The sequence below is a fragment of the Nipponia nippon genome, unplaced genomic scaffold (genome assembly GCF_047370975.1).
Source record: "Nipponia nippon isolate SJK-2023a ecotype South Korea unplaced genomic scaffold, ASM4737097v1 scaffold_8, whole genome shotgun sequence".
In the NCBI taxonomy this organism is placed as follows: domain Eukaryota; kingdom Metazoa; phylum Chordata; class Aves; order Pelecaniformes; family Threskiornithidae; genus Nipponia; species Nipponia nippon.
The window spans coordinates 45780396-45806520 of record NW_028262402.1 but is presented as its reverse complement, the minus strand read 5'-3'; the positions used below and the strand labels follow the sequence as shown (position 1 = coordinate 45806520).

Here is a 26125-nt window from a genome sequence, read left to right as displayed (position 1 = left end):
AATCTTCAAAATAAGGCTTTTCATTCTTCAGGACTGTGAATGTCCTTCTCCTGTATTCCAGCCCCATTGAGACGTGTGTTGCTTGCAGCCTCCCTGCTGCGGGACCTGCTGGCAGCCGGACACTTTGCAAGAAATCTCTTAGCCATGGGAAATGGCAAAGCGAAAGAAAGCTTAGCAAGACTATAGGCAGTCCAACTATTTCAGTTGGACCAAACACGTCCCATTGGAGGAGAGAGGGAATTATAAGTCCAGTTCTTCTTGCTTGGGCACTGTGGTACTGCAGCTCTTGTTAGTGAGCGCTCTGCCCTCCGTGCCTTGCTGTGTCTCTCTGCTCCCAGCTGACCTTCTGCTCCCTGACACATTATACTGATCTACACCTGCTTGTGATTGCCCGAAACATGGGAGGTGTGCTCTGAAGGGCTTCTTTCTCCCTGAAATACAGCTTCACAAAGACTAGAAATGGCAACAGTAAAGCTGATTTGACTTGTGTCAGCTAACCAGTTACCATCTCTACAGCTGCCTAAGAGCTCTCGGTGTACAGGTGCCTATTATGATTTCTTTGAGGTGGCTGTCTTCTTAATGAAAGAAAAAGAATTTGTAGTTTCTGGAATATGCAGCTTTGCGATAGGGAGAGAGACTATAATGAACTACAAAGCCAGTATCTGTTTTCCACTTTTTTGGTATTCAAAAAAGTTAGAATTTTTGTTCAATTCTTATCCTTTGAAATACTCCTCCCTGCGAGTCAGGAATGAGATAACATGGGTGGTTATATCACATGCTGCGTATCTACGTAAATAAGAGCAGTTGTTTTCAATGTATGTTTAGCTTTCAACTCTTTTTTTTTTTTTCTTTTTTTTTTTTTTTAAAAAAGGGCTTGTTTGCCTGGAAGCTCATTTATTCTTTCTTAACAAAACCAGGTGGCTTAATAGAAGTTGTTACTTCTTGCTATACCTCTGGCCTTGCCTTGATGCTGTGAGAACTTGTAGTCAGAATTCTGCATACAATTCATAGACTAGTACCTGAGAAGCCACAAAATGTGATGTCCGTAGATTCTGGTGTGATAACATCTCAGCTATATTCAGGTCTGCCTTAGAAAACAGGTCTTTTAGTCTATGGTGATGAAAGAAATACAGATATCAAGATTACACTCTGAAATTAAATTTAGAGTGAAGAATGGGGCCACATGTGACAAAACAAGATAATACTCTTTATTGGGAGCTGTGATTTGGATCACCAAAATATTTGAAAGAGTATATTTTTTCTAAGTATGCAAACAAAGCAGGATAAAACAATAATAAAAAAAAAAATTACCTGAAATGAGTTATACTGGAGGACAGATCATTGTATCTATCTACAACAACTTTTATCTATTGTTTTGTCTTCTGTAAAAAAAAAAATACATTGCTTTTAACCAATCCCATGATATACTATCTATGTACTTTCTAAGTCTTGCCACACGAGTGCACTGTTGAATAAAAACCATACCCCATTCCTGCTTTAAGTTAGAAGTAGTACTCCATTTCGATGTAAGCAGGGTTTAACTGCTGGAGCAAAAGCAAACAAACTTTAGAAAATATGTAACAGTGATAAAATGGAGTTGTGTTTCATCACATGCAGTATTAATAATAGGACCTATGACCCACATATCAGAAAAAATATTGTTCAGAATAAATGTAGCTGATAAACTTAACACTTCAATGAGGCTTATTCTAATTTCTCTCCATACATCTGATTTTGAGATACAATTTTTGTAAAATGTCGTGATATAGATTTACATCTTTTTTAACCACAAAAAAATAATTGCAAGTGTGGATCTGCTTGATCTTCTCTAAGACAGAATATTACACTAAATAAGCCCATCTGCCTTCATGTTATCACAAGATGGTAAGAAATTTTGCAATTATAGTGTTATCCACACTGTCTGAGGTGGGTAGGGAAAAGTGCAAATGTCAAGTGGATAAAGGTATAGCATGAGGGAGAAATGTGAGATATGCTTGGGAAAGAATAATCTTCCATATATAGTTCGCAAAGGACAGGATGATCTTGTAAAGGAATAGAGCCAACTATCAGACATGACCAGTATCCTCTGCCTCTGATATGATTGTTGGGTGAGGGAATCTTAGCAGGCCATGGAGGTCAAATTCAGGGATCTAAAGTTAAGAAAGTATTTTAGGCTCACCATGAAAACACAATTTCTGCAGACACCTATTGACAATGTAAATATTTAGTCTCTTCCTGAAACTTGGAGTTTTTATAGTGTGCCCTAACCTGATACTTTGCCTTCACATTTGCTCTCAAATTGAAATCAGTGTTATTAGACCATAAAGGAACAGCTAGTGGCTACAAATAATATACAGAGCAAGATGAACTACTAGGCAAAACCCAGAAGTTTTAACTCCCCAAGTTACTTGTGGCCATTGTCTATATTTAACAACAGATTCTCAGAGATTTATACATAATTCTCAGAAAATGTGTAAAATATTTTACAAAAACTACTCTAAACCTCTTAAATCCAAAGGCCCTCTAGCTCAAGTTGTTGTCTATCCTAACCTTTTCAAGAGGACTATAGCATTTTTGTAAAGGAAGATATCATCATTCCACCACCCTCAAAGAATCATTTAGGCTGGCAGAATTATAATAAGTGTATTAGGACACTGGAAGGTTGTGTCCTAACAGGTCAGAAGCTGCCTGTTTCAGGGTGTGGGATGAAGAAAGAAGGATTATCTCTGCAGCAGCAGTACAGAAACAGCGTTTAGGAAGAAGAGTAAAATTGCCTGTTTCTTTCTGTGAAGCCCTGGACTTTCTGAACCTTGAAATAATGTTATCTCTCTGCTTCTGGAGCAGTAAAGGGGAATCAAAAAGTATCTTCCACCTTCAACTTTAGGTTATGCTCCACATGTCAGAAAAAAATCTGTTTTTTATATAACACCCATCCACTCAGTGTATCATTTTCTTCTCCTCCTGGCAGTGTTACAAATAGTGACTGATTAGCTTACTGTTGCCTTCATTCTGCTTCTTTTAGTTCATACATTAAACCCAGAGGTCCAAAATTAAATTTTATGCTACTGATGACCCTCCACAGTGACATACAAGACAGCCCACATTGAGAGTCCTTGGAGCTCTTCTGTGGGATGACTGAATTAGCACTGCCAGCAGAAACATTTAAGCTGTGTACCCAAATAACCACATGCTCCTTTTGCTTACATAAACTAATGGTAAATAAAACCAACGCCAAACTCCGGAGAACACTATCAAATTTCTTTTCTTTTGAGGATCTGCCATCTGAAGTTACCTTTTTTTCAGCTGCACAGAAATTCTTGGGGAACAGCTTCTCTGGCATGTGAAGAAAATAATCAATCTTTGAAATGTTCCAGGTGAGTTATTCTGCTGATCTTTTTCATCCTCTCACATGTCCCACCACCATTACTTAGGTCTTCCTCCCATTTAGGGATACAGTACTACTTTTTATTGGTAATGTTGTCCTCATTGCTGATTAGATATACAAGCTGACAGAAAACAGAGAAAGCATCCTTGAATTTTACACTTTAGAGACAATCGCCCTTTTTTGAGTTCTCAAAGCTGTAAGCTGTTTTGCACCCAAAGTTCTGCAGCAAATAATGCTGAAAAACTACAGTTCTCCCTAAAATAAGTCATTCTCAACAACCTAAAGTAAAGCAGAAGTAAAATTTTACAATGTGTTGCAATGTATCAAAAATCCAATCTCTTACAAAGACCATGAATAAATATTTAATTTTTATTAAAACGACGTTATGATTCAAAATTCTGTTATGATGTCTTTTTAGAACTAGAGAAAGAGTAAAGCAATTGAACAAATTCAAATCTTTTTTCTAGATTCTACATTGCCTTTGAAGTCCACTGCATGAGCTAGTTACTTCTGATTAGACCGCTAAACCAGGCTCCTGCTGAAGAGCAGTGCGATGGAACTTGCCATCTTTATTTTATTCTAAAAGTTTAAATTTTTATATTCTTCCCCATTTCTACATTTTATAACACACTTACCAAGTGCCAGCTACTTTTTCTCCATAACACTGGACCAAATTTACTTTTTGTCACCTAAGTATGTGACAGGCAGAACAGACATGTAGCTCTAACATTGGCTCCTGAAAAATAAAACTAATCTCAGCTGGTTCCCTGTGAACTGATGTGTACTGATATGAAGTTACTCTGCTCCAGTGTCTTCACATCCTTAAACCTTCCCTCATTCCCTCCCCTACCTTCCATTGACAGCGAGGCAAGAGTGTCACAGGCCAGTGTTGTGACTGGTTCAGCTACATACGTGCTCGCTGATGTCACAGATGAAAAAATAACTTAAACTGTGAATGCTAAAAGGTGGCAGATAATGGCTGCATGTTGAGGTGGTGTTGAATATATGAAACTGATCTTTGAAACTCTGAAGCACAAGCCTGCTACCTGCTAGCTGCAACTGATAGAGCCTGGCTGTAAATTTTAGTAATATCTGCACAAAATAAAAGTGACATGTCATGAGCCCTCCAATTAATAAAGAGACAAAAACACCACCTAAGAGGCAGATCATGCATTGTGCTTTTGCACATAGACTGTCTGGATTTAGAAAACTGAGGACTTGGGGCCCTGGAAAGAAGAGCTGGCTCCAAAAAAAAAAAGATTCCTGAATAGAAGTGGTCTCAGAAAGTGGAAAGAGGCCCAGAAGGAGGAAAGTGAAATCCTGGTTGGAGGAAAGATCCCAGAGGTCAGAGAGCTGTGTGGAGATAAATGCTGTGGGATGCCCAGGGACCGTGGCTGGTAATGTCTGAGACTGGAGGCTGCAGGAAGCGGCACAGCAGGAACCAACATGGTTTTCTGCCCAGCCACCCCAGACCAGCAGGGACCTTCTTGCAGAGGAGGAAAGTGGACCTAGGAACGTGATGTGAGTGAGTGATTGTACTGGATAATCAAATAGGGTAAAAGCTCTAATCTCTTTGGTTCTGAAATAAACTCGAGTGTTCAGATCCACTGTGGGTTGTCATTTACTCTGTTGCACCCACACAGCTGAACAGCCAGTACATACAGGCTGATAACTAGGTCCTTAGCCAAAGACAAAGGGTAACTCTAGAGATCAAGCTGCAGTTTTTCATTCAGCAGTGTATGTCAGTCTGTCTGCTCTTCAGCTGCTGATGTTCACAAAACTTGAAAGAATGTGTATTTTTTTCAGCTAAACTTCCTCCTTCAGTGCCCTTGTCAAACTTGGTCAAAGTTATCCAGCAAGTTCAAAAGTGATTGGAGAGGACAGATAGACAGACAGAGAACACAACTGCATAAGCCTCAGTTCCTTAGAAAATCAGGGTAACAGGAACTTAGTAATGTCCAGCGTCGTATGTTTTTACTCTCTGTAATTGTGAAACACAAGAAAGGCAACCACAAAATTGCTTCATACAGACTTAACATTTATTTATGTGGAAGGTTTTGCAATTATACTTTAGTACATGTAATTGCAGAGCTGAAACTTGTTCTTCATTGTTCTGGTATTATAGAAATGGCAGTTATTTCCCGTTCCCATTGCAGGAAGAGTGGACAAAATAGACAATGACAGAATTTTAACAGCAAAGAAAGAGGCTAGATACGGACACTAAAAGTACACAGAGAGGCAATGTTTAGAGGACTAAAACATTTGCTCTGTTCACTGCCCATTCAGTCCTTTATAATCATTAACTGTAAAGACCATGTTCTGCAGTATCTGAGAAGACGTATCATGGGCCAGGGCTAAAACTGCTGTCACCCAGATATGAATGTCTACTTCTGACAAGGGAAAAGAGACCGCCTCTAAATATGTTCACATTATCAACAATTCTACAGTATGCATTGTATGTCACTGTGCCTGGTGGCTGGTGTCAAACAAAAGAAACTGTGGCAGTGTTTAGTCACCTTACATATTGAACACACATACAAGACAAAACTTCTATCCTACTGTACCAGTCCATCAATGAAAAATAATGGAAAGACTGGGCAATACTTGAAAAGTATAAATTAAAGGGGTGATCTCTATTTCTGGATAACTACAAATACTGATGCTTGTTCTGGAGTGTGTTCACAAAAGTTGTAGGAATCCATCAGTAAAATTTGGTTAAAATCTAACAATCTTCAGTATCATCCAACCACATCTCTTCTGTGCATCTCTTTTGACTCTACATTCAAAGAAAAAACACAATTATATCCAAATAGGAGATTTAAACAAGTTGAAGTAAATAAACAAATCCATCAATATAATGACTATTTTTCTTAATATTAGTTTCACAGAATCACAGGATAGTTGAGGTTGAAACAGACTTCTAGAGGTCTGTTGCCTCCATGCCTCCATGCTCAAAGCAGGGGCAACTAGAACAACTTGCTCAGGGCCTTGTTCAGGTGGGTTTTGAGTATCTTCAAGGACAGAGGTTCCACAACCTCTCCAGACAACCTGTTCCAGTTCTGCCAAGCTGCTTTCCAGTCAATCAGCCTCAAGGTTGTGCTGGTGTAAGGTGTCATTCTTCCCCAGGTGCAGCACTTTGCATTTGCCTTTGTTGAACTCCATGAAGTTCCGAACAGCACACTCCTCCAGTTTGTCAAGGTCCATCTGAGTGGCAGCAGCTGGTGCATCCATCCGGTGTATCAACCACTCCTCCCAATTCTGACTTATTTGCAAACTTCCTGAGGGATAACTCTGCCCCATCATCTAGATCATTAATGAAGACATTAAAGAGTACTAGCCCATTGTCATGGTTTAACCCCAGCTAGCAACTAAGCACCACGCAGCCGCTCGCTCACTCCCCCACCGGTGGGATGGGGGAGAGAATTGGAAGGGCAAAAGGGGAAAACTTGTGGGTTGAGATAAGAACAGTTTAATAACTAAAAAAAAAAAAAATAGAACAGTAGTAATAGTAATAATAACAATAATAATAAAAACAAGTAATCATAGTACAATAATAATACAAAGCAAGCAATCCACTGTACAATTGCTCACCACCTGCCCACAGATGCCCAGCACATCCCCTAAGCAGCAATTCTTGCCCCTCCTTCCATCCCCCCCTCACCTATACTGAGCATGATGTCATATGGTATGGAATAGCTCCTTGGCTAGTCTGGGTCAGCTGTCCTGTCTGTGCCCCCTCCCAGCTTCTTGTGCACTGGGCAGAGCATGGGAAGCTGAAAAGTCCTTGACCAGTGTGAGCGCCACTTAGTAAGTACTTAGCACTACTTAGCAAGAACCAAAACATCAGTGTATATCATCGACATTGTTCTCATCCTAAACCCCAAACACAGCCCTGGCTACCGGATTCCAAGAAGAAAATTAACTCTATCCCAGCTGAAACCAGGACACCTGTGTATCAGCCCTGGGGTACACCATAAGTGACTGGTCTCCGAGGTGGACTTCATGCCACTGATTACAACCCTCTAAGCCTGGCACCAGTTTTAAACCCACCTCACTGTCCACTTACCTAGTCCATATTTCATCAGTTTGTAATGCAATGGAAGACTGTTGAAAATCTTACTAAAGTCAAAATAAACAGCATCCACTGCTCTCCTGTGATCCATAGTGCCAGTCATCTCATTGCAGAACACTATCAGGTTGGTTGGGCATGATTTACCCTTCATGAATCCATGCTGACTACTCCCACTCACCTTTTCGTCCTTCATATAGTGTAGAAATGGTTTCTGTTGTTATTTGTTTCACCTTCTCTGGGATCAAGGTGAAGCTGACTGGTCAGTACTTCCCACAATCCTTCTTCCCATCCTTCTTGGAGGTAGGAGTGGCATTTGCTCTTTTCCAGTCCTCAGGAACCTCTCTCAGCTGCCATGACTTTCCAGAGATGACCAAGAGTGGCCTCACAATGACATTGGCCAGCGCCCTCAGCACTTGTGAGTGCGCTCTGTTAAGTCCAAAGGGCTTGTTTACATCCAGTTTGTTTAAAAGTTCTGCAACCGTATCCTTCTCTATTGAGGATAAGTCTTCATTGTGTCTCATTGAAAATCCCCACTGAAATCAAGACAACTAAAGAAAAAGAGAACAACTGATCTCAGCATGGCCTCCCTTTGTGTAACTTTTAATATGAAACTGTAAACTCTGGAATCCCCGTTTATATTGTGTCACTCCCACTCTCATTTGAAGTTAACCCTACTCTCCTTCGGAACAGAAGGGCTAAATCCAAAGTTAATGTGACTCAATTTTGCATTTAAGAGAGAGAAGCTACTGGAGTCCAAGGAGATATCCTGACAGCCCCCAGGTATATTACTGTGTAGTGGACCACTTTTGCTGAACCACTTCTGTGGACCTGTGTGTCCCCTAGCGAGTGAAGAGAGCACATCTTTTGTGATCTCAAGTTCAAGAGCCATCATCCTTTTGTTATTCCTGGAAGAGCCAAAAATTATATAACCCATAATGAGTAAAAAACAACTGCAGTAACATCCAGTGTAGGAACTCTAGACTTTGAGAAATGTTAAAAAATAGTAAAATGGTATTGGAGAAGAAATAGCTTCTGCTTATACGGCACCATTTTTCACTTTTCTTGTGTGTGTTTTTAAGAACAGAGGTTTCTCAAAAAATGGTAGACTTTGCAGCAGTGGTCAGCATAGACATTACTAAGTTATTAGTCTTCTGTTGTATACAGAAACACATGGAGGTTTAAATAAGTGCCCACTGTTTTGAGTAGTAGAATGCTTCACTGTAGAGTAGAACAGAATTATTTAATGACAGTTTGGAAGTACTGGGAACAATAGATAGGCTAGAGTAGACTCAGTTTAGTCCTATATATGTCTTTGGCATGCCATGTAAACAGGATGTGAAGTAAGATAAAATTGACTGTTACATGCTCATGTTAAAATGTTCGTAGAATATTAAAAAACCCTACAGTTTCCAAGAAAAAAATTTATTGATAGATTGCCATGTCAGTTTGTTTCAGTAACCTGCTAAATATATTCAGTTTGGTATCTTCATGCCTTTGGGGAAGAAAGACCTCAATGTGAAGAAAAAGAGGAACTTATCATACAAATAATAATATATGTTCTGCTATAATGAAAATATAATCTGTATTGCCTAATAGTAAAATCAGTGGATTTTAGACTAGAAACTCTGTAGTCAAATTAGAGCAAGTATTTTTGACCTGACATGTCCAAAATCTGAAAATACTATCCTTCACATCTCTTTTAATGTTTTCCATTACTTTCACTGAAAATATTTTGGATAGGCTTCCTTTAGAATATTACTATTTGTGATCAAACTTTTCCCCAGTGTAAATCTGGCAATATGCTGGAGTCAGAATTAGAAATAAGTTTTTATATCTGATCTTTTTTCTGGTACAGCTCATTGGCTATGTTTCAGTTTTCTTGCAGCTTGAAAGAGTTTGAGTTAGGTCTCCTGCAAATTGTTTGCAAATTAACTGGCTGATAAAATGTAGTTGCTGGTATTTACTGTATGCTCAATATTATTCATGCATTAACATGTGGTACCAGGAAACTTTTTCCTTCTTCTCATTGCTGCAAATATTGACTTTTTGCAGATGACTATCCTTTTACCTAAAAAAACCCAAACCAGTTTTAGGCAGTTGTTTTCCTTGTTACTTTCCATGCCAATAATTATACTAAAACTAATTTTATAGTAATTTTGTTGATGTTTTTCTCAATATGACTGTTTTCTAAAGGCTATTGCCTTTCAAGATAATTTAATATGAAATACTGATTTGAATTAGAGGAGAATTTTGAAGATATGTCCAGCAATGGACTGGACCTAGCATTGTAACTGTAGGGATACAGTTATAAGCTGGGTCCGCAGCTGATGAAAAACATTGATTCTAATGGTGAAGCTAGGAAAATTAAAAAAAAAAAAACAACAAACAAACAAGAAGAGTGAGAGACAGAGTGACAGAAAGGGAAAGGGAGATGTATGTGCCAAGAAGTAGCGGGGGGTGGGGAGGGGAGGAGAGGAGAGGCAGAGAGAGAATGGAAAATGCTTCCCAGTGGCCAGCCAGGAAGAGAAGTGTGCAGGGCTCCCCAGATGAGTGTCCTCCCCCCGTTCCCTCTCCAGTGGAGCAGGTGGTGCCCCCTACTAGTACTTTTCCCATGATAACTTGATATTTTTCACCAGGACCTGCACAAATTCCCCATTGGTTTTTCCTGCTTTTGATAATGTTATTGCTGATGGGAGCATGCACTGGTCAGGGAAGATGCTGCACAGCTGGTTCATTGCTGAGCTTTCTGCCAACGCTAAACTTTGGCATACAATAAACTAAAACCTCCATTTGTTGTTGAAGACCACTACTGATTTGGATTTAGAAAGACTCTTCAGATCTGGAAACGCTCAATGACATAGTCAATTACAGTCTAAACAACAATAAAGTTTAAAATAAACTGTAAAGGCTAAGATGGAAGGCCATCTGCAATGTGGATACATCCTCAGTATTTACATGGCTTAATCGACCCAGATTATATGAATTACAATAAGTTTAAGATTGTTTCTTTTTGTGGCTGCTGATGGCATGTTATTATTTAGCTATTGTACAGTAGTGCATTATAATGTCCATGCAGTTGGTAATTTAAAATAAAAAATTGTTCTGTGCTGTGGCTGTAGGGACCACAAACACATCGCTTAAACCTGGAATGTTACCTCATGGCCCAGGAACAGATACAGCCTGTAAGGACAGGTCACATGACATGTGGTTGACATCCCACAACCTGGATCCATCTGCTCCTTACCAAAAAATGCAGCTGCTGCAGTGTCACCAGAACTTGGCCCAGTGTAGCCTCTGAACAATTGTATTACAAAAAAAAAGGCTTTTGCCACATCATACATTTTTCATTGCATTTGTCCTATACTGAAACGACAGTCTTTCTTAACATCATGACATTTATAATCCTTCCCACATTTTTCAATCTGCTTGAGTAATAGCCAAAGACTTGAGATTTTGAAGTTTCACATTGCTTTGTCATTAAATGTATTTCTTAACAAAGTCTTTCTACTGACCTGATATACTACCAGTGTCCAGTGAGGGCTTAATGAACTAAAAAAGACTTTTCCTAAACCAAACACAGGTAAAACATAGAACTTTCTTGACATAGTATACAAATTCTAGATAAAAGCTCCTTGATATTAAGAAAACTCTAGCAAAAAAAGCAGTTGTCAGTGTTGTTAGAGGAGTTTCATTATTTCAGTGAGGTATATAAAAGTGTGATTCACTCCTCTAAAAATGCAAGGCTCACTTATTGGAAAAAAATTTGGTGTGTATGAATAGAGAGGACCAACAGGTGAGTGAAGGTTTAAGAATGTATGTAGGTAGGTAGATAAAGCCAACTGAACATGCCAAAAGTGATAATGAAAGAGCTAGTTCTTGTATGATAAAAGCCATTATCTGGGCAAACAAATACAGCATATCTACTTTAAACAAGTTTGCTCATGTCACAAGCAGTCCAACAATTGCCATTGGTGCAATGCCTGCAAAGCCCATTTAATAGCTGGGTAAATGTTTAAGCAGTTAACTTGTTTCAAGCTCCCTGAAACTGAGGATACACTCCTACTTTTAATATGTCTGTATTACCATAAATCCAGCATCTGCCCTTGAATTAGCCTTGGAAGGAATGACAGACAGCAAGAATAATATCAGTGACGTAAAATAATCAGAATAGTATCTATGAGTGTATTCAGGCATTACACAGAACTACTGGCTAAAAATCTGCATGCAGTTCCAGGGAAGAGTGCTTCTGTGGTATCTTAGAGAAACAGATGTTTAAATGTTTCTTCTTACTATTTCCAACACTCCTGGAATTGCAGCAGCAGTTAGAGCCATGGGAATATTGATGTAAATGAGTGAATGCAGACATCTAAAAGATTAAGTCCACGTCAGACTATTCTTTTAGTGAGAGGTCTGGCTTCCGGCCATGTGTTCAGGCAATAAATTGGCCGTAACAGAGCTGCTTCTAGCATTCTGCTGAGTAGAAGTATCCCAGCAGAGACAATAGCAAGCAAAATAAGGTAAGCAAGAGTGGAAGATTACAGCAGGGGTTTAAGTAGGCTTCAATTTAAGATTATTTTATCAGACTGCTTGTTTAGATTCTAACAAGTAGTGATTTTTTTCAGTTGACTTTAAAGTTTGCTTCTGAGATCTCTTCCTTAGTCTAGTTTATGTCTATTTTTATATATTCCTATATCTAGTTTAGAGCATAGATTTCATAAAGTCTGTCTGATTTGAAAGAGACTATAACCTCATTATTTTTTAGCTATAGGATGCCAAAAGTTCTTTTTAATCCACTGTTAAATTGTAACAAACTTGGAGGAGTTACTTATGTTCTTTGGAAGCAGGACTGTCAGCTGCAACCCAATACACTTGATGATAAAAACAGGTCCGATCCTTTAATGGTCTTAGAGATACCTTGTTATGAATGTACCAATACAGTATGAGATAATATTTCGATCCTACCACCATGTGGATGAACTCCGAAATTTTGAATTCTGTTTTCCTGTACTGAATTTAATTTAATTTTATGATCAGATGTGCCTGGGGGTTAAGTGGAAGAGAGAATGATGGCTAAGAACAAATGAGATCACTAAGGGGGCCAGAGAAGCTATATAACAGATTTGTCTTTGCTGCCTTCCTATAAATTAATTGATATGGTCTACGTAGCAGGAAAAAATTTCAAACTCCCTGTGCTTGTGATCTTGTTGCCATCGGCCACAAGTATAACTGATTTCAGTAGTTTAAAGAGCTATAGCTCAAGTTTTCTGCTTCCTTTGTACTTAGCTTAGACACAAAACAGACCCAAGTTTCCAAAACAAATAGCGCTGACTAGGTCTGCAGCCAAGAACAGTATCCAACTCTTCCTAGCCCTCTTCAAGCAGCATTTACCTTACAGAAGAGAGAAAAGAACTGAAGAAATGGGCATGAAAGACATTAAAACAAAGAAATAGACCTAGGGAGAGACATACAACATTAAAAATTATGAGTAAGAATGAAAAAAAGTGGGAGTGGGTGACATCTGTGTAAGAACATGGCATGAGAGGAAAGGCTTATTGAAATGGGAGTATTTATATGTCACTCAGTCTTAAGGGACATGTAAGGAAATTCAAGCTATAGAAGCTTTTGTTATTTATTGTAGAGAGCTTTATTTGTTCTGGAGAGCTAACAGAGATGAAGTTCTACCATACTTTTCCATTTTCTACTTGTTCAAACAAGCCAAAATAATTAAGCTTAAGTACCGTTCTTAAGAACTTGAAGATTACCTGTCTATCTTTCTCCATATAAAGTTTCCTAAGAATTTATCTCTTTCCTAAATATGCTTCTGAAAATTTCTTTCAACTGGCCTGCCCTCTTCAGGAATTCTTCAGGATCTTGGCTTGTAATCATCCTCCTTCTTTTCTTATAGTCATAGATGTAGGTAACACAGATGCAAGACTGAATCTAGATCGTTTGCATGATATCACATTGGTTCTCAAAAAAAAAAATCATTTAATTAAGCATTTAGGACTAACTCAACATAAATTGGCATTAGTAACTGCAGTATATGAAGGGCAAATCCAGCAGCAGACAATTCCCTGACTGCTTCACGGGCATAAATAGCAGGAATTGGGATCTTCAGAACTTCTAATCGGGTGCAGCCAAGCTAGAATTGCACTTCTGTTTTCAGTAGGTGTGTTCTGTAAGGGATTAAATGTCTGGTTTTGAGCATCCTAGATCTAACGAAGTCTTGATGCTTTGTTAATGCTGAACACTTAGCACACTAATGTGTCTCAAGATCCAGAGGCTGGTATTACTGCCCACATACTCTGCAGAGCCTGATTCAGTTAGATGTTTGCAGAGGTCAGGTCCCAGTTAAGACTTAGTGGAAAACTGCAAAGGGTCTTCTCTTTTGTTTAACATGCTCAGTGATAAAGTAATTTCAGCAAGATGAAGAAGGCCCAGCCTTTCTGTCTCTGACTACAAGTTATCAGACATTTGAAAAATGAGACATCTTTACTAGGAAGAATAAGTTAATTCTTTCTAATAAATGTTTCACTTTTTAGTGGCCTAACTGGATGTTTAGTTATAACTAAAGAGCCAAAGAGAGTGAAAAAGAGCCTTAATTAGCCTTCCTAGTCTAGTAAAAAGAGAATTGCCAGGGACAGAAGTCTTTCATTTCTACCGTTTCACATAAATATTTAATGTGAAATTCTGCATCAGTGAACTGAACCAAACCAGAAGACGGAAGTCCCCTCCCCCCAGGTGAATTCACAAATCATTACACTAGTGTCAGAGCCATGATCTTTCTGGCCTAACTGATACTTAGTTATTCTGTGAAAAGCTGCATGAGGCTAACATTATACCTATCTTTGCTTGGTTCATTTGCCAGGGTACTAGACAAAATTCAAGTTCATTGTTTTCTTTGGTCTGCACTTGCTATAAACAGTTGTCATAAACAGTTGACTTCAGGAGACTGTGTAGACTTGAGAACTCCAGTTTCCCTTTCTTCAAACCAAAGTAAGGTCCTTAGCTTTTCTGAAATGCAGTGATTTAAGCTGCATCCTCAGGATATCTTATTAGCTGCCTGCGTGGTTCCTCAGTAAATGTAGTTCCCATTTTTAGACACCAGCCTCTCCTTAGGATATCTAGCCTAGGTAATGCTTAAATCCTTTTATTCATCTAGCCTTCAAAAACTGAAGTGCATTATTTTTTGTAAATACAGTCACAAATACAACAACATTTGAAAAATCCAGAGCACATTGAAGTTAAATTATTGAATTGTAAAGGAAATATTAATAATTTGAAAGTATGAATGGTTGCTAATGGTAGGAGATTGATTTTTTTTTCTGGTCACTTGTGATATTCATTAATAATTCTAATATATTCCTCAAATTTCCAAACTCCAGTCCTCATTCCTGAGGTAACATTTCCTGAACCTTGGTTTAAGATTGCAGTATGGCTGCACGTCTTTACAGAAAGTCAGATTATGCTGTGTTGAAGTTAGCATCATTTTCAATTGCTTATGAATACTTTGAAAATTATCTTAGACTGTATTCTGAAGGAAAATAAGATTATGATTTTCCAATCCAGCTAACAAAGTGTAGCTAGCTTCCTATGATTGAGAAGCATAAATAAATTAAATTGAAGTCACATAAACTACTTATATTTTATCTAAGGGGTAGTCTTTTAAAATATATTGTTTTAACACAACTGTATCCATGATAACCTGCATCTTAGTGGAAGTGCAGATAGATAATTGATTTACTGTCACTGGAAACAACACCATTTTTGCCTTGCAAGACACAGGCTTGGGTCATATAAGCAGTCAAACATTTATTGGGTTCATTCTGCTCCCTTTAACTGTCATTTATCAAAATTATACTCTTTGCAAACTTGTTTCTCAACTGAAACATAAAGTATTTTGACGAACTCTAACTCCTACTTTAGGACTGGAAAACAGAGGCAACTCAGGTTATCAGGATTTCTTGAGTGCTTCCACGATGCTGCTCCGCTCAGGCCGCAGAAAGCCATATGAAGTGTCTCTCCGTGGAAGGCCGTCTGTTAAGAGGCAATCTCTGCTGAGAACTGGGAAAACAGCTTCTGGAAAGTCAGGTAACTCTTTCCTGAGTGACAGATATGTTTGTAATCTTGGAAACATGATTACAATCCACAGCAGAATCCAACTGAATTAAGTATCTGGAACAGCTTATCTATAAGGCCAAACAAAAATACCTGGAGGAACAAAAAAAAATGAAAGCTGCCTTTAAAACCAGTACAGAAATACTCCTCAAAACAGTGACATCAGACTTTTCACACCACCAAATTCAGACTGGTAATTCCTAAAGTACATGTATACCTCCCCAAAAAAGAGTGAATGGCATAGCAGGCCTGCCAACCATTTTATTTTGGGCACTGTACTAGTTCTTGTAATTCTAGTTAAAAGTAGAATTCATACACTATAACTTTTATAATATAACCATTTTTAAAAGGTTTGCTGCATTGATTATTGTAGTTGTTCTCCTGTTGCTTTTTAGAAAAAGCCATTTTTTTCTGGGAGCCCTATGGCCTTAGTTGCTAGGCCTTTAAAGAGAAGGCCTTTGCCCACACATAGATCAGCTATGCATGTGCCGAAGGTCCAACACAGGACATGTCACACGTGCCTCTTTCTGTAGGGTGTGACTCGGGCTGTCAGGGTGTGCATCGTCCGTCTCTGTTGACTGTACATGCAGAGTTTCTGCTCAGCCTGAACATGGTGGAAAGAAAGCTTCTTGGAAACACCTCTATTTTTTTCAAAATGTCTGCTTAAATACAGTTGTTTCAGATGGAGTACCTCAATATAAAATGAGTAACAAAGTTTTTGGTGAAGTCATGTATTCCCAGAACATTGTGTCACTGCTGGTGCATTTTGAGTATCCTGTTGTTTTACTTACCTAATTGTTCTGGCAAAGAAAGGACTGTTTCTCTTACAGCATACCATGGAGGTCTGTGTGAACTCAGAAATGTCATAAATGAGTTTGAAAGTAGCAAACCTATTCGAGTAAAACAATGTTCAGCCTAACATAATAAGAATTGTGCCTTTTCGTGTTATTCTGTAGGTGTCTGACACCCAAGTGGCTGGACCTACATCCTTCTGACATCCAGAACAGCACAGTTGTGTTCAGCAGTGATAGGGAACAATTTCGCCCCCTAGCAGCTTTTAGCTATGAAGACCTGTTTGGTTTTTCTTTTTCAGTAAGAGATGTCAGGTCCCCAAAGTAAATGCTGCTATTTTAGGTAGCCGTATACACTCTAACCTAGAACTCTTGTCTGTACACAGATCCAATTTTCAAAGTGCAAAATTGGGAAACAGGCAAGTACTTACCTATGAAATAAAGGAAACTAATCTAGAAACAGTATGCTGCATAGATACTTTCCCTACTTCACCTCTTCTTTTCTTCAGAATGAAAACTTACAACTTAACTCTTGTGTTTTGCACATCTTTCTGCGTACAGGCTCCTGTGCACAGCCCTGCTCTGGCTCTGGCTCCTCACAGGGCTCTCTCCCCCACTTTAAGACTACTCCTTCACCATCCAACTGCTAATTTAGGCCCCCTCTCTTGTGTTCAAATTCCTCCTGTCCCCATTAGTCTCTTTCAACGCAGGTATCTGCAGGTTGTCCACAATCGCTTTTCTTACACTATCCGTCTTGTGTTGGAAGCCATTTTTTCCAGCTCAAGCTTTTGCACGTTAAGTCTCCAAAAGGTTCAGCATACATCTCTTCTTCTCACTGAGATAACCTTCCCAGCAAAGAAATCTTTGCTTTCCTTCTTCACACCACCATCCAGCCCCAAAACCAGCTGCCTAAGCCCACTGTATAATTTCTATTATATGTTGGCTATACTGTTTGTAGTTCAAATAAATATACATTTTCGAGCAAAGATTGCTACAAAAATACACTTGATCTTTTTATTAAGGAATTTTACCATTTTTCTGTTGCTAGTAAGATTAATTACAACTTTTCTTTATTAGTGTTTAGTCTGCGAGAAACTCTGAAATGCTATATACTGACTGAAGATTCAAAAACAGTGCATTTTGACATAGATGAAGATGGTCATCATGAAATATCAACCAAGGATTCACAATCCCATGAAGGTAGTGTGCTTTTTATACCAAAACTCACCACCCATATATGTAGTACTATAGGACATTTTTTAATGTACTGTTATGTGTACTGTGTTCAGTTTTGGGCCCCTCACTACAAGAAGGACATTGAGGTGCTGGAGCGTGTTCAAAGAAGAGCAACAAAGCTGCAGAAGGATCTAGAGAACAAGTCTTATGAGGAACAGCTGAGGGAGCTGGGGTTGTTTAGTCTGAAGAAAAGGAGCCTGAGGGGAGACCTTATCGCTTTCTATAACTGGGGAGGTACCAGCTGACTGGAAGTTAGCTAATGTGACACCCATCTACAAGAAGGGTCAGAAGGAGGATCTGGGGAACTACAGGCCTGTCAGCCTGACCTCAGTAGCGGGGAAGGTCATGGAGCAGATCATCTTGAGTGCCATCACGCGGCACATGCAGGACAACCAGGGCATCAGGCCCAGCCAGCATGGGTTCATGAAGGGAAGATCCTGCTTGACCAACCTGATCTCCTTCTATGACAAGGTGACACGCTTAGTGGATGAGGAGAAGGCTGTGGATGTTGTCTACCTGGACTTTAGTAAGGCCTTTGACACTGTCTCTCACAGCATTCTCCTGGAGAAACTGACTGCTCATGGCTTGGATAAGTGCACTCTCTGCTGGGTAAAAGACTGGTTGGATGGCTGGGGCCAAAGAGTGGTGGTGAATGGTGTTAAATCCAGTTGGCGACTGGTCATGAGTGGTGTTCCCCAGGGCTCAGTACTGGGGCCAGTTCTGTTTAATATCTTTATCGATGATCTGGATGAGTGCACCCTCAGTGAGATTGCAGATGACACCAAGTTGGGTGGGAGTGTTGATCTGCTGGAGGGTAGGAAGGCTCTACAGAAGGACCTGGACAGGCTGGATCATTGGGCCGGGGCCAACTATATGAGGTTCAACAAGGCTCAGTGCCAGGTCCTGCACTTGGGTCACAACAACTCCATGCAACGCTACAGGCTTGGGGAAGAGTGGCTGGAGAGCTGCCTGGCAGAAAAGGACCTGGGGGTGTTGGTTGACAGCCGGCTGAACATGAGCCAGCAGTGTGCCCAGGTGGCCGAAAGGGTCAATGGCATCCTGGCTTGTATCAGGAAGAGTGTGGCCAGCAGGACCAGGGAGGTGATAGTGCCCCTGTACTCGGCACTGATGAGGCTGCACCTCGAGTACTGTGTTCAGTTTTGGACCCTTCACTGCAAGAAACACATTGAGATGCTGGAGCGTGTCCAAAGAAGGGCAACGAAGCTGATGAAGGGTCTGGAGCACAAGTCTTATGAGGAGTGGCTAGGGGAGCTAGGGTTGTTTAGTTTGGAGAAGAGGAGGCTGAGGGGAGACCTTATCGCTCTCTACAGCGACTTGAAAGGAGCTTGTAGCGAGGTGGGTGTTGGTCTCTTCTCCCAAGTAACAAGTGACAGGACAAGAGGAAATGGCCTCAAGTTGTGCCAAAGGAGATTTAGATTAGATATTAGGAAAAATTTCTTCATGGAGAGAGTGGTTAGGCACTGGAACAGGCTGCCCAGGGAAGTGGTTGAGTCCCCATCCCTGGAGGTATTTAAAAGATGTGTAGATGTGGTGCTTAGAGACATGGTTGAGTGGTGGACCTGGCAGTTAGGTTAACAGGTTGGGCTTGATGATCTTGGAGGTGCTTTCCAACTTAAACGATTCTATGATTCTATTGTATGATTGTATTCTATGATTCTATGAACTATCTGAAAGGAGGTTGTAGCGAGGTGCGGGTTGGTCTTTTTTCCTAGGTAACAAGTGATAGGACGAGAGAAAACATCCTCAAGGTGCACCAGGGGAGGTTCAGATTGGATACTAGGAAAAATTTCTTCACTGAAAGGGTGGTCAGGCACTGGAACAGGCTGCCCAGGGAAGGGGTTGAGTCCCCATCCCCGGAGGTATTTAAAAGATGGGTAGACATGGTGCTTAGGGGCATGGTTTAGTGGTGGACTTGGCAGTGCTAGGTTAATGGTTGGACTTAATGATCTCAAGGGTCTTTTCCAACCTAAATGATTCTATGATTCTATGATCCTATGTTTTCTGTAGGCATAACATTATATTGCATCTTTATGAATATTGATAGTGATATAAAAAAACTTTTATTCCTGTTTAGAGTAGTACGTAATATACTTAAATGATAAGAAGATTATTTTGGTCACTCCCTTTTGAGTTAATGGGAAGTCTAGATGCTTAGCTATTAGGAGAGTGAAAGCAAAGATAATCCTCAGACACAAGGGCAAAATGGAGAAAAATAGAGAAGATGTTGGAATTTGCAGGATTATTTTATTTTTCATAGAACTCTTATCTCAAATGGGGCTTCTCTAATTGACACAAAAGATGATATCACAACTAACATCACAGAAGTAGTTGTTCGAGAGTATTCGTTTGGTAGAGAGGAGGCAAATAACAACAAATGCAATTATTCTAGAAATATATTTTTTCCAGAGATGTGAAAGTAGGGAGAAAAAACAATAAACCATATTTCTAACCAAAATACAGGAAAAAGTTGAAATCTTTAAGGTATCTATCAACTTACTGAAAGTTTTTTTCTTACAAAAACCTAGCTTTTACATGAATGAGAAGTTCATTATTTATGCCTCAGATAAAGATATAGAAAGGCTTGTTTGATAAACTAAATTTATCAATTTTATTTTATTTATAAATTTAAAACTTCATTTATAAACTAAATGTTATTTTTATTCTATTAAATTGTGAATAATGACAGCTGCACTGATAAGGTATTTAAGTGTGCTTTATATCTTTTGAAGTATCTTTTACTTGATAGCTTCATAGAATTTTGAAGTAACTCATACAACTAGTATTGCTAATTTATGAGCAGAACCAAAACCTGCATAGGTATGCAATAGAAGCAGTTTGTGAATAGATTCGTAGTGTGACAATCCTAATGTAGAAGATACTGATGTTCCTAGAAGAAAAAGAAAAAAAAGGACATACTATATGTTATTCTTACATATGTAAGCACAAGCACCACAAAAATATATTCATGATGATACAGTTAAGACAACATCATATTAGGAATCAGCTGTAACCTGGATATTTGTGACTTTGACCTGAAGTGGGTGATGCCTTCTCTAGATAGCTGACTATGTGATTCAGGCTGATGATGGAAAAACCAGAAGCCCCCTGCTATTGCTACCTGTTGCTTTCCAGTCTTGTACATTTCGTGTTATGGTCCTCCCATCTGCTGCCAAAGAATTTCAGGCTTCTTTCTGATAGCATTTTAGGCCTTGCATCTCATTACTGACCTCTATTTTCTCTGGTGCATTCTATTTTGCAAAAGATAATTAATCAATCAATACATTTATTAGACTCAGAGTTCAGACTTCAGCATACCTGTTCACAAGCCTAACGGTACAGTATTCCGGGGTTACATGAATTCAGAGACCTGCAGGAAATGAAGTCTAATACCTATTGCTATTACACACTCTTTCTCAGATTGTTTTAAAGCAGCTCTTTAAATTGTTTGTGATGTTTTAAATTTGAAGAGTGTAACTATCTAATTCCACATATTTGTTAAATATTTTGTATTTTAGATATTGCGTGGTTAAGCCTGTTCACAAGGAATGAACCAGCAGTTACTGGTAAGACTCCTGTGGGAATAAAAGGTATCAAAGGTATCATTCTCTCTGTTAGGCTCTGGTTTTGAAGAGATATTTGAGAGTAGGAAAAGAAATTAGTAATGTTTGATACATAGACTTGACATTAGTAATAACATATTAGACCAGATTTTTGTTTAGGTCAGGTTGCTGGACAGTTCTAAAAATGAAAGAGCCTTTCTGTGTTCCATAAGAAGAAATCTTCGAAGTTACAAAATTTGCCTTAGCAAGTTATGAGTAATCGTTTGGACTGAAGACAAATGTATATGAGGAAATAGAATGTATACAAGCTAGAAAATCCAATTTTTTTTGAAGAAAAGTGGGTTTGCTCTATTGCTGGTATATGGGTCTTAGCTAGCAAAGATGTGTTGTAACAGAAAAGGAAAAACAAAAAGAAATGAATATGAAGAAAGAGGAGGCACATTTTTGGAACTTTCATATTGTAAGCCTAAGAAATTATTGGGAAAATCGAAGATATATTAGTTCCAGGTATTCCAGTAGAAGAGAAATGTATTCCAAGTTCAGCCATAAAGGGCTGCTGTAACAGATGTGAGCAAATATCCATCTGGTTCAGGACTGCACCTTGAACAATGGCCAAATGAGGATTTCTAGGTAACAGTATAAAATATTGATACCCTCCCAAATTCCAACGTTTTGCACTTCAGGGACATCCCAAGCAAGAATTGGTTACTTGTATTTAGTTAATTTCAAAGCATTTCCTTTGCAGGAATTTGTAAAATTGCCCCTTAGACTCTGGTAAGGTTTCAGTAACCAGAGAAGCTAGGTAATTCATCCAAAGGCCATCAGACAGTGAAAGTATCACATATGAAATAATGGAAAAATTCCTTACTTTCCTTGCCATTCACTGTCTGCCTGATAGACCACTTGTCATGTTTTTCAGAGGTGATAGGAGAAGTTACACTCCTTCAGATTTACTCAGACTAAACAATGTATAAGCAAGTCACAATAAACTCTATAGATGGAGAAAGCCAAGGATAGTTAGGATGTAACTCATATTAACATATGTCCCTGGTCAACTAGCTGGACTCCTGCATCTCTCTTTTCTTGCCACTCTTACCTCTAAGTCAGAACACTCTTGACTTGGGTATGAAATTGTCTTGCTGCTGACATGCCTCTTACATGCTACAGCTGAAGCTGGACAATTGCAGCTGACGCAATCTAAACTTATGTCACAAAAAGTAATAAAAATGGCAGAATTTTAGACCTACATTCTACTACATTTATCTGAGTACATATGTAAACTGAGTAAAATACACTAGGTTGGAGTGTGTCTCAATTTTTAAGGATTTTTATGCTATTTTCATGCTGTAGCTGGCTCAGACAAAATTCCTTCAGAAGACTTCCACAAAAGCATTACAGTTAGGGTAAGTTACAGCAACTAAAATCAGGGCCAGGATTAGAGCAGCTAAAATCAGTCAGGTGGGATGAATGTGTTCTGCTGATTCTGAATATCCTTCAAAGGCTAAAAAATACCTTTGATAATGTGAAAAAAAAATCTCCTTAAGTGCAACTGTTAATGCATAATTACCTAACCTCTGTAAAATTTGTATTCAGGTATAGAATATAGATCAACTGCTACTTTCTTTTATATTTTTTGCCTTAATCAGTACACCTGAGATACTTTTAAAAGCACAAGTGTTATTATTTGAGGTAAATCTGCACGGTAGTCAGATAGTTATAACATCACTGGATAGTTATTAATGTCACGAGCTTTGCTAGGCAATGCTCTTGTATGCTGTATCAGTTGACAAAGGGTACCTTAATTTATTTACTTTTTGCTGAGGCCTTGAAGTACCAAAAGGTAACGAATATTGTCAGTTTATCAGGCTGAAGAGTATCCTGTGTTATTGATACGTTGTTATTTCCTGCAGCTGAAAAAGCAGTATTATCTCAAAAGGGAATAAATCCAATGCACCCACAATTACGACAGTGGAAAGATTTTGACCTAGAAAGCATGCAGAAAATAAAAGGGAAAAAATCCTACATTTTCCATAGCGACATACACATAGTCAGGTATATTACATAAACATGTATATTACATGTATGCGTTAAGTACTAATAAATAAGCCTTTGTAGTTCATATTATATATATTCATGTATAACTGATATTCTACACATTAACTATAAATATAGAGAAATAAAGTATATATATGGCAAATTTAAAGCATCACAAAGTGATAGACTTCGAATACTTTACAGAAGAGAATGGTATCAAGAGTGATTATATTTGTTTCTATTCCTATGCCGATCGATGTAAAGTGAACCTGAATGTTGTCTTTTTAGAAAATACTTTCAGCTATGCTTCATTTTACAGTGATACACATTTTATTACAATATTCTCCTCTATGTAAAACAGATTCTAAAAATTTGGTGATCCTCACACAGAGATCAAAGCTTAATAAATTTGTCCTACTGTGCAAGGGTAAGAAGCAACTCTCTCTGAAGGTAAGAAGTTTATTTCGTTTGTAACTTGTGGGTGCTCTTTCTTACTATAGAACAGTTTCCCCCACAGACCTTTTCAAATTCATTTTCCGTTACTTACTACCTTCCACATTTCATAACTTCTGACTACCTCCCTCTATTCTGTCTGGGGAAATATTTAAAGTAGGTTATTGCAAAAAATCATTGTCACTACAAGACAGTTGGGGAGGGGGCTTTTTGACTAGAAAACATGCAGGAAATAAAAGGGGAGGAAGAAGCAGGAATGATGCCTTGGAAAGAGATGATTTAAGAGGGGAATTATTTTCTCTGAATCAACCCAAAGTACAAAATAAGGAATGTGATGGAAAGAAAATACAGCTGAACATAGTATCCTGTTTTAAACATTTTCCATCTGTTGTCAGAACATTCTCATTTTCTCCAGTCTTGTGAAGGTTTATGGTAGGAAGAGCAGGCGAGAATAGTTTTCCCTGTTGGAGGGTTATAACCTTTACTGAAATCTGTCTGAGGAAGAATGTTATGGTGGAATTTACCCTCTAAAAGAGGGCAAAGGTCTAAGAAGCTCTGATTACACAGATTATGTTGAGATAAAGAATGACCGTTCATCTAACGTTGGCCATGCATGATGGTGTAAATTACCAAATGTTTCTTCAAATTAAGTTTTTGATGTTTTTAATTTGTTTTTAATTTACAGATGACTTTCCATAAAATATATTTCCTGGAATTATCTGGGGAAATGTATGTTGCAAGATACATTAATTATATTTAAAATAATTATCCCACTGGGATTTTTCTTTCTGTCCTTGAAAGAGCAACTGTTTTAAAAGGATTTTTCTGGTTCAGAGGTTACCTTTTCATAAATTAATTTTTTGAAAGGTGTTCCACCAAATCAGGGAAAGAACTGAGTATTGAGCCCTAATGGATTTTACTTCCCAATCACCTATTTTAAAGTACCAAGTTATACCAGATTACATTTCTTGACATGATTAAAAGCAGTTCTTATCTGAAAATGAGGTAAGACATATTTAGTGTCTCCTGAATATGTAAAAACCTTGGAAGATCATGGACCTTTCTTTTTCCAGCAGAATACAAATAATTTTCTTAATCTCTACAGGAATTCTGATATGGAAGATGACAAGGCTCCTTATCTGTGATAAAGTTTTGGTATTCTTTTACAACATGGTTCATTCTTGGCCGCATTGCAAAATAGAATCTGGGCATTAAACAGTTTGAAGGACTGTCTTTGGTATTTACTTTCAACCCAATTCATTTTGCACTGCCAGTGGTAAAAGATTAATATATTCATGGAAGTGTTTTGAGAACTTATCAACTTATTCATCTTGGATAATTTGAATGTGATCATTAATGGACTTTATCAAAAAAGAGAGTTTTCTTTAGAATTAATACTACATTTGGTGGATTAAAAGAGCAAAATATGAAGACAAAATTACCAATCTAGGTGGTTGTAAACACAGGTCTTAAAAGCATCCTGTTCAGAGCCAGATTATCCTCCCATGGAAAGATGCAACATGAAAACATGCAACCATGAAGATCCTGACTTTAAACAGGTATATAATCATGATCAAACAAATAAAAACGTGTGTGTGAGAGAGTGTATGCAAACATAGGTGTAAAAAAAGTGCAGCTAAATGTATCCTGCTGTTTACTCATTAGAGCAACTAATTGTTTACTTTCCTACTTCAGCTGATTTTTAGTATTTTCCTCAGAAAAACAAAAATAAGAACTTTTCCATACTTTTGACTTGATCTGTATGTGTGAGTACATCCTTCAGTCTACAGGCAAAATATCTGACTTTCAATTAAAGCATGAAAGATGGAGATGTTTCCTTTATTGTTATACTTATATAAAATGCAGGGAGAGACAAAGTAGTTTTCAGCTGGTACAAATTCTTAGACAAGATCTAGAAAATCTGTATGAGCATATTAGCAGATCTAGAAGGGTCAGTTTACAAAAGTAATGATATTTTTAATAAATAGGCAAAAAGTTCTGGGAAGTAATAAACTCAGTGAATTTGCAGACGACACCAAGTTGGGTGGGAGTGTTGATCTGCTGGAGGGTAGGAAGGCCCTACAGAGGGATCTGGACAGGCTGGATCGTTGCACTGAGGCCAATTGTATGAGGTTCAACAAGGCTCAGTGCCCGGTCTTGCACTTGGGTCACAACAACCCCATGCAATGCTACAGGCTTGGGGAAGAGTGGCTGGAGAGCTGCCTGGTGGAAAAGGAGCTGGGGGTGTTGGTTGACAGCCACCTGAACATGAGCCATCAGTGTGCCCAGGTGGCCAAGAAGGCCAATAGCATCCTGGCTTGTATCAGGAATAGTGTGGCCAGCAGGACCAGGGAGGTGATAGTGCCCCTGTACTTGGCACTGGTGAGGCTGCATCTTGAATACTGTGTTCAGTTTTGGGCCCCTCACTACAAGAAGGACACTGAGGTGCTGGAGC

At 38.6% G+C, this 26125-nt stretch overlaps 1 protein-coding gene across 2 annotated transcripts in view; it reads left to right on the top strand.

Moving 5' to 3' along the window:
* The first annotated feature begins 11858 nt into the window (after nt 1-11858).
* LOC148050588 (uncharacterized) overlaps nt 11859-26125 on the top strand; it is a 31965-nt gene continuing 17698 nt past the window's right edge. The window contains exons 1-6 of one of the 2 annotated variants that reach the window (XM_087742435.1): nt 11859-11974; nt 15384-15548; nt 17444-17566; nt 21139-21186; nt 23579-23667; nt 25137-25229. In XM_087742435.1, coding sequence (XP_087598561.1) covers nt 15437-15548; nt 17444-17566; nt 21139-21186; nt 23579-23667; nt 25137-25229 — 465 coding nt within the window. In that variant the 5' untranslated portion in view covers nt 11859-11974; nt 15384-15436. Of the gene's footprint in view, nt 11975-15383; nt 15549-17443; nt 17567-21138; nt 21211-23578; nt 23668-25136; nt 25230-26125 lie in introns of both variants that reach the window. The other variant, XM_087742434.1, reaches the window with a different exon arrangement.